Source organism: Nannobrachium achirus (assembly GCF_963921795.1).
Source record: "Nannobrachium achirus genome assembly, chromosome: 11".
Lineage (NCBI taxonomy): Eukaryota > Metazoa > Chordata > Actinopteri > Myctophiformes > Myctophidae > Nannobrachium > Nannobrachium achirus.
The window spans coordinates 48,193,228-48,202,211 of record NC_137820.1 but is presented as its reverse complement, the minus strand read 5'-3'; the positions used below and the strand labels follow the sequence as shown (position 1 = coordinate 48,202,211).

Genomic DNA, 8,984 nt, shown 5'->3' with positions numbered 1-8,984 from the left:
TACGCCCAGGTAGAGATTTTAAACCACTGGGTGAGGTTGTTGTCAGAGATTATCCCTCCCCTATACAATGCTTGTTTAGGCTTCAGTGTGTTGACATTAAGTCTTTGGACAATGGTGGTCCCTGCCCTCTTTGACTGTATAAAAACCCCAAGACTGAGACCATTCTAGTCACTGACCTCTCCAGCCAAGGATCCTCTCCCATCTTCACCATCTCCATCTGGAAGGAACACCATCTTCATCCAAGGAAAAAGCACCATTTGGACCATGGGTCTGAGTTTCTTCTCTGCTGTCCTGGCTGTAGTGCTGGGTCTCTCTGCAGCACTCAACACCACCCAGGTGACTCCCAGTACAGAAGACACCAAAGAACCAAGGCATTTAGACATTACCTCGAGGATCCTAGAGGTGAACAAAGACATTAGCCAAACGTTAATGGAGGGAGATGTTGCTGTTCCAAGGAAGAGGAACGCCATGAGGTGCTGGTGGGACAGTGACTCCTGCAAATGGCCAAAGTCCTTTAACGGGCTGGTTGAGGTGCCATACTCCATCAGCAATTACTTCTATGCTTCTGAAAAGGCTACGATCGAGAAAGCTATGGAAACCTTTCACAGGAACACTTGTATTCGCTTTGTTCCTTACACTGAGCAGGCCGATTATCTCAGCATTGAGAGTCACAGAGGGTGCTACTCTACCCTGGGTAGAAGTGGTGGAAAGCAAGACTTGTCTCTGTCTGTTTATGGCTGCGTTCACCATGGTATCGTTCAGCATGAACTTCTCCATGCCCTGGGCTTCCAACATGAACACACCAGGAGTGACAGAAATGACTACGTGAGGATCAACTGGGAGAAGATTTCCTCAGCTTCTGCCAACAACTTCCAGAGACAGAACACCAACAACCTGGACACCCCTTATGATTACAGCTCCATCATGCATTATGGAAAGACTGCTTTCGGTACAGCGTACGGAGCAGAGACCATTACTCCCATCCCAGACTCTTCTGTGCAGATCGGACAGAGGGTTGACATGTCTGACATTGACATCCTCAGGATCAACAAGCTTTATGGATGTTATTATTGAAGATTGAAATGTTAAAGTTGAGAAAATAAGGATATGTTGTTTTTCTCAACAGCCCTCATGTGTGTTGAATGATGATGATTAATGGTCAGATTGTTATTGTTATCAGTCTGTGAGAAATCTAATGAAAATACCAATAAATGTAATAATTAAAAAAAAAACTAAAATGTTCTATTCTTTGAAATGATCGCCTGCTGGGATGAATGAAAACAAAGTGCTTGAGTACTATTTATTATAAATGAGAGGGGCTACAGACAGGGATCACTTCAAAATCTCAGACAAAACGACGTGTAAAATGACAGTCAAAGGTTCCACTTCATTATCTGTCTTTCCACAGCTAATCTACTACTAAATAATGAAGGCCCCTTCTAAACTAAAGAGCCTGGCCATATTGTGGATTACATGCCTTGCTTAAACGTGCCATAACAATATTTTCTTAAAGCTATAATATGAATGTGCTTTATAGAACTTTATTTACATTGTCAACCAATAAGTATCTTAACCCGACAACAGCGTGAAATTCCCACACTGTACCTACAGTATAAAGTGAGGATATTTCCTCAGGTTTCCTATGCCTTTTCAGGAGCTCAAGCTGAAAATTTGGCTTGCTCGTTTAAAAATGTCACTTTTGGAGAATTATGTTTGTCGGTTCATGGGGTCGGTTACTGGCTCTCTCTCTCTCTCTCTCAGTATTTACTAGTGTCATTGCGTGCCTTAATGGACCGGTCAGTGTTAAACCATCACAGTCAAATCCACAGAATCCGCTCAGATGAAGTGCAAAGACATTGTGACCTTGATACAATATTTTGAGGAACAACATATTTTGAGATGGGGGCCCGTGGCCAAATACATGTAGTTTTGGGGGTCCTTGGCATGAAACATTTTGAGAACCACTGACAGAAACATAGTTAAAAAAAAAAAAAAACCTTAGAAGGATTTAGGAGACACTTATAGAATCGGGTCAAAATATTCAAAGATTTGCACGAATTTTCAAGTTTTTTCAAAAATAGCAGATCTACAAGCTCGCAGCGTGGCACTCGGTGCTGCGCTGTATATTTAAAGCATAAAATATTGCGTAATAATTAGGGATGGAGCTTGTTATTTTTTATTGATAATGAGCACCTTATTGATCCTGCTTATTGAGCCAGGCTTTTATCGAGCCCACTATTGAGCGTTTTCTAATATTTTGTGGAAAGAAGTGAGACGACAAATTCAGAACATAACTGGTATCTTTTTTTATTGGCCAGTTGTTGCAACTGTGAGTTTGTGGCTGACCACCACCTATGAAGATGACAATTGACAAAAGTAACAAATACAATTAAGTATCATGAAAACAATCATTCATTAATCATTAGTGTGCAATAAGTGTTAAATGTCTATATATTATGGATAGTACTGTAATCATTTCTTGATCGCCTCTTGTCTTGATTGTTTAAACATGATATGGGCTGCTATGCTCGATAACAAGTTTGATAAGCCCAAAGCTTATTGATAGCGGGTACTCAATAAATCTGTATCGGGTTATCCAGCTACCCTTGTTTAGGGCTCCATCCCTAGTAATAATGTGTTCAGGCCTAAATGGGTTTTAATGACGCTTAATTCATTGTAATAATCTGAGAGCAACAGTGGTGTTTCTGTCCTATTAAGCATGTTGCCCGGTCAGATCCAACCCCTTTGTAACAAATCAAATCCATTAGTCCACATTAACTGTCCTGGTCACTGACAGATGCTAGTGTAAGTTGTGCATAAAGCACTTCATAGCCAGCCGTATAGTTTCCCTTGGATCATGGATGTATATGAGTCGCTTCCATAAGGTGACAGGTTCAGACAACCACAGATGGTCTCAATTTGATGACAATTAAGCGCATTGCAGTGGTAACAAGTTGTTGGGAGAGAGGAATGTTAATCCAGAGGAATTTTAGTCCACTTTCCTGAACAGAGATCCCTAAGCAAATTATGGATTCGGTTATAAACTGTAGGGAAAAAACTCCTCACTTATAACTCTGATGTTCCCGTTATCGTGAAATAGTCAATATCAGTGAGAAGGGCGAGATGGGCATTCCCAGATATGGTCTCAATATTGATGACATGAGGGTTCTCCATATATGGGCATAAAAGGGACGAGGACAGAATACATTTGCAAGTTTGGTTGCCGTGACATGAGTCACACTTGTGACACGTGTGTGTGTGTGTGTGTGTGTGTGTGTGTGTGTGTGTGTGTGTGTGTGTGTGTGTGTGTGTGTGTGTGTGTGTGTGTGTGTGTGTGTGTGTGTGTGTGTGTGTGTGTGTGTGTGTGTGTGTGTGTGTGTGTGTGTGCGCGCGCGCGTAAGTTTTATTTTTTAATCAAGTACTGTACATAGGCCTAATGTAACTGAATCTCAGTGGGACTTCCTGGTTAAACAAAGTACTAAGCCTCAGAATGATGTCTACGCCCAGGTAGAGATTTTAAACCACTGGGTGAGGTTGTTGTCAGAGATTATCCCTCCCCTATACAATGCTTGTTTAGGCTTCAGTGTGTTGACATTAAGTCTTTGGACAATGGTGGTCCCTGCCCTCTTTGACTGTATAAAAACCCCAAGACTGAGACCATTCTAGTCACTGACCTCTCCAGCCAAGGATCCTCTCCCATCTTCACCATCTCCATCTGGAAGGAACACCATCTTCATCCAAGGAAGGAGCACCATTTGGACCATGGGTCTGAGTTTCTTCTCTGCTGTCCTGGCTGTAGTGCTGGGTCTCTCTGCAGCACTCAACACCACCCAGGTGACTCCCAGTACAGAAGACACCAAAGAACCAAGGCATTTAGACATTACCTCAAGGATCCTAGAGGTGAACAAAGACATTAGCCAAACGTTAATGGAGGGAGATGTTGCTGTTCCAAGGAAGAGGAACGCCATGAGGTGCTGGTGGGACAGTGACTCCTGCAAATGGCCAAAGTCCTTTAACGGGCTGGTTGAGGTGCCATACTCCATCAGCAATTACTTCTATGCTTCTGAAAAGGCTACGATCGAGAAAGCTATGGAAACCTTTCACAGGAACACTTGTATTCGCTTTGTTCCTTACACTGAGCAGGCCGATTATCTCAGCATTGAGAGTCACAGAGGGTGCTACTCTACCCTGGGTAGAAGTGGTGGAAAGCAGGACTTGTCTCTGTCTGTTTATGGCTGCGTTCACCATGGTATCGTTCAGCATGAACTTCTCCATGCCCTGGGCTTCCAACATGAACACACCAGGAGTGACAGAAATGACTACGTGAGGATCAACTGGGAGAACATTTCCTCAGCTTCTGCCAACAACTTCCAGAGACAGAACACCAACAACCTGGACACCCCTTATGATTACAGCTCCATCATGCATTATGGAAAGACTGCTTTCAGTACAACGTATGGAGCAGAGACCATTACTCCCATCCCAGACTCTTCTGTGCAGATCGGACAGAGGGTTGACATGACTGACATTGACATCCTCAGGATCAACAAGCTTTATGGATGTTATTATTGAAGATTGAAATGTTAAAGTTGAGAAAATAAGGATATGTTGTTTTTCTCAACAGCCCTCATGTGTGTTGAATGATGATGATTAATGGTCAGATTGTTATTGTTATCAGTCTGTGAGAAATCTAATGAAAATACCAATAAATGTAATAATTAAAAAAAAAACTAAAATGTTCTATTCTTTGAAATGATCGCCTGCTGGGATGAATGAAAACAAAGTGCTTGAGTACTATTTATTATAAATGAGAGGGGCTACAGACAGGGATCACTTCAAAATCTCAGACAAAACGACGTGTAAAATGACAGTCAAAGGTTCCACTTCATTATCTGTCTTTCCACAGCTAATCTACTACTAAATAATGAAGGCCCCTTCTAAACTAAAGAGCCTGGCCATATTGTGGATTACATGCCTTGCTTAAACGTGCCATAACAATATTTTCTTAAAGCTATAATATGAATGTGCTTTATAGAACTTTATTTACATTGTCAACCAATAAGTATCTTAACCCGACAACAGGGTGAAATTCCCACACTGTACCTACAGTATAAAGAGAGGATATTTCCTCAGGTTTCCTATGCCTTTTCAGGAGCTCAAGCTGAAAATTTGGCTTGCTTGTTTAAAAATGTCACTTTTGGAGAATTATGTTTGTCGGTTCATGGGGTCGGTTACTGGCTCTCTCTCTCTCTCTCTCTCAGTATCTACTAGTGTCATTGCGTGCCTTAATGGATCGGTCAGTGTTAAACCATCACAGTCAAATCCACAGAATCCGCTCAGATGAAGTGCAAAGACATTGTGACCTTGATACAATATTTTGAGGAACAACATATTTTGAGATGGGGGCCCGTGGCCAAATACATGTAGTTTTGGGGGTCCTTGGCATGAAACATTTTGAGAACCACTGACAGAAACATAGTTAAAAAAAAAAAAAACCTTAGAAGGATTTAGGAGACACTTATAGAATCGGGTCAAAATATTCAAAGATTTGCACGAATTTTCAAGTTTTTTCAAAAATAGCAGATCTACAAGCTCGCAGCGTGGCACTCGGTGCTGCGCTGTATATTTAAAGCATAAAATATTGCGTAATAAGTAGGGATGGAGCTTGTTATTTTTTATTGATAATGAGCACCTTATTGATCCTGCTTATTGAGCCAGGCTTTTATCGAGCCCACTATTGAGCGTTTTCTAATATTTTGTGGAAAGAAGTGAGACGACAAATTCAGAACATAACTGGTATCTTTTTTTATTGGCCAGTTGTTGCAACTGTGAGTTTGTGGCTGACCACCACCTATGAAGATGACAATTGACAAAAGTAACAAATACAATTAAGTATCATGAAAACAATCATTCATTAATCATTAGTGTGCAATAAGTGTTAAATGTCTATATATTATGGATAGTACTGTAATCATTTCTTGATCGCCTCTTGTCTTGATTGTTTAAACATGATATGGGCTGCTATGCTCGATAACAAGCTTGATAAGCCCAAAGCTTATTGATAGCGGGTACTCAATAAATCTGTATCGGGTTATCGAGCTACCCTTGTTTAGGGCTCCATCCCTAGTAATAATGTGTTCAGGCCTAAATGGGTTTTAATGACGCTTAATTCATTGTAATAATCTGAGAGCAACAGTGGTGTTTCTGTCCTATTAAGCATGTTGCCCGGTAGGCTTGTGCAAAAAAAACGATTCACTATATTATCGTGATGTTAATGCTGGCGATTCAATTAATCGATTTTCAAAGTTCAGAATCGATTTTCCCGATTTTATTTATTTATTTTAAAAAAAAAAAGAAAAAAAAAACTTTTTTTTTTTAAGGCGAAATTAACCTGAAGGGGAATTTGGTGAAATAACCACTTTCAGTCAGAGTAAGTACAGGTCCTAAAGGAACAGTTTTAGGTCATGAGGATGTCATGTTATGGCTAAAGCTAGCACAGTGCTGTAGGCCTGCAGCACAGCGATCTTTTTTAATGTTTTTATGACTGTTGTGTTCTGTGTTTTCTGGCATCTTGACCAGGAACATGTTGTTGTAATGTTGTACCACTTCAACTTTTAATGTTTTATATTGTTTAGAATTGTTTTAAAATGTTTCAATATAAAAAATATGTAATTTTTTGGGGAAAATCACAATAATCGTGATTCGAATCGCAAATCGCAGGAAAACGCAATAATCGTGATATAATCGAATCGTCACCCTATGAATCGAAATCGAATCGAATCGGGAAAAAGTGAATCGTCACAGGCCTATTGCCCGGTCAGATCCAACCCCTTTGTAACAAATCAAATCCATTAGTCCACATTAACTGTCCTGGTCACTGACAGATGCTAGTGTAAGTTGTGCATAAAGCACTTCATAGCCAGCCGTATAGTTTCCCTTGGATCATGGATGTATATGAGTCGCTTCCATAAGGTGACAGGTTCAGACAACCACAGATGGTCTCAATTTGATGACAATTAAGCGCATTGCAGTGGTAACAAGTTGCTGGGAGAGAGGAATGTTAATCCAGAGGAATTTTGGTCCACTTTCCTGAACAGAGATCCCTAAGCAAATTATGGATTCGGTTATAAACTGTAGGGAAAAACTCCTCACTTATAACTCTGATGTTCCCATTATCGTGAAATAGTCAATATCAGTGAGAAGGGCGAGATGGGCATTCCCAGATATGGTCTCAATATTGATGATATGAGGGTTCTCCATATATGGGCATAAAAGGGACAAGGACAGAATACATTTGCAAGTTTGGTTGCTGTGACATGAGTCACACTTGTGACGTGTGTGTGTGTGTGTGTGTGTGTGTGTGTGTGTGTGTGTGTGTGTGTGTGTGTGTGTGTGTGTGTGTGTGTGTGTGTGTGTGTGTGTGTGTGTGTGTGTGTGTGTGTGTGTGTGTGTGTGTGTGTGTGTGTGTGTGTGTGTGTGCACGCGCGGATGCAAGCGTAAGTTTTATTTTTTAATCAAGTACTGTACATAGGCCTAATGTAACTGAATCACAGTGGGACTTCCTGGTTAAACAAAGTACTAAGCCTCAGAATGATGTCTACGCCCAGGTAGAGATTTTAAACCACTGGGTGAGGTTGTTGTCAGAGATTATCCCTCCCCTATACAATGCTTGTTTAGGCTTCAGTGTGTTGACATTAAGTCTTTGGACAATGGTGGTCCCTGCCCTCTTTGGCTGTATAAAAACCCCAAGACTGAGACCATTCTAGTCACTGACCTCTCCAGCCAAGGATCCTCTCCCATCTTCACCATCTCCATCTGGAAGGAACACCATCTTCATCCAAGGAAGGAGCACCATTTGGATCATGGGTGTGAGTTTCTTCTCTGCTGTCCTGGCTGTAGTGCTGGGTCTCTCTGCAGCACTCAACACCACCCAGGTGACTCCCAGTACAGAAGACACCAAAGAACCAAGGCATTTAGACATTACCTCGAGGATCCTAGAGGTGAACAAAGACATTAGCCAAACGTTAATGGAGGGAGATGTTGCTGTTCCAAGGAAGAGGAACGCCATGAGGTGCTGGTGGGACAGTGACTCCTGCAAATGGCCAAAGTCCTTTAACGGGCTGGTTGAGGTGCCATACTCCATCAGCAATTACTTCTATGCTTCTGAAAAGGCTACGATCGAGAAAGCTATGGAAACCTTTCACAGGAACACTTGTATTCGCTTTGTTCCTTACACTGAGCAGGCCGATTATCTCAGCATTGAGAGTCACAGAGGGTGCTACTCTACCCTGGGTAGAAGTGGTGGAAAGCAAGACTTGTCTCTGTCTGTTTATGGCTGCGTTCACCATGGTATCGTTCAGCATGAACTTCTCCATGCCCTGGGCTTCCAACATGAACATACCAGGAGTGACAGAAATGACTACGTGAGGATCAACTGGGAGAAGATTTCCTCAGCTTCTGCCAACAACTTCCAGAGACAGAACACCAACAACCTGGACACCCCTTATGATTACAGCTCCATCATGCATTATGGAAAGACTGCTTTCGGTACAACGTACGGAGCAGAGACCATTACTCCCATCCCAGACTCTTCTGTGCAGATCGGACAGAGGGTTGACATGTCTGACATTGACATCCTCAGGATCAACAAGCTTTATGGATGTTATTATTGAAGATTGAAATGTTAAAGTTGAGAAAATAAGGATATGTTGTTTTTCTCAACAGCCCTCATGTGTGTTGAATGATGATGATTAATGGTCAGATTGTTATTGTTATCAGTCTGTGAGAAATCTAATGAAAATACCAATACATTTAATAATTTAAAAAAACTAAAATGTTCTATTCTTTGAAATGATCGCCTGCTGGGATGAATGAAAACAAGTACTATTTATTATAAATGAGAGGGGCTACAGACAAATCTCAGACAAAACGACGTGAAAAAGGTTCCACTTCATTATCTGTCTTTCCACAGCTAATCTACTACT

The 8,984-nt window shown here is 41.3% G+C and overlaps 3 protein-coding genes across 3 annotated transcripts; all 3 read left to right on the top strand.

The window, feature by feature from the left end:
- Positions 1 to 264: 264 nt before the first annotated feature.
- On the top strand, positions 265 to 1,074 carry LOC308294402 (hatching enzyme 1.2-like; the record flags this gene model as incomplete). Its single annotated transcript, XM_080737135.1, has 1 exon — positions 265 to 1,074. The coding sequence occupies one exon, from the start codon at positions 265 to 267 to the stop codon at positions 1,072 to 1,074; it is 810 nt and encodes a 269-aa protein (XP_080593261.1).
- Positions 1,075 to 3,762: 2,688 nt separating this feature from the next.
- Positions 3,763 to 4,572, top strand: LOC308294401 (hatching enzyme 1.2-like; the record flags this gene model as incomplete). Its single annotated transcript, XM_080737134.1, has 1 exon — positions 3,763 to 4,572. The coding sequence occupies one exon, from the start codon at positions 3,763 to 3,765 to the stop codon at positions 4,570 to 4,572; it is 810 nt and encodes a 269-aa protein (XP_080593260.1).
- A 3,290-nt stretch (positions 4,573 to 7,862) lies between these two features.
- Positions 7,863 to 8,672, top strand: LOC308294400 (hatching enzyme 1.2-like; the record flags this gene model as incomplete). The annotated part of the gene is made up of 1 exon (XM_080737133.1): positions 7,863 to 8,672. The coding sequence occupies one exon, from the start codon at positions 7,863 to 7,865 to the stop codon at positions 8,670 to 8,672; it is 810 nt and encodes a 269-aa protein (XP_080593259.1).
- Between the last annotated feature and the right edge of the window lie 312 nt (positions 8,673 to 8,984).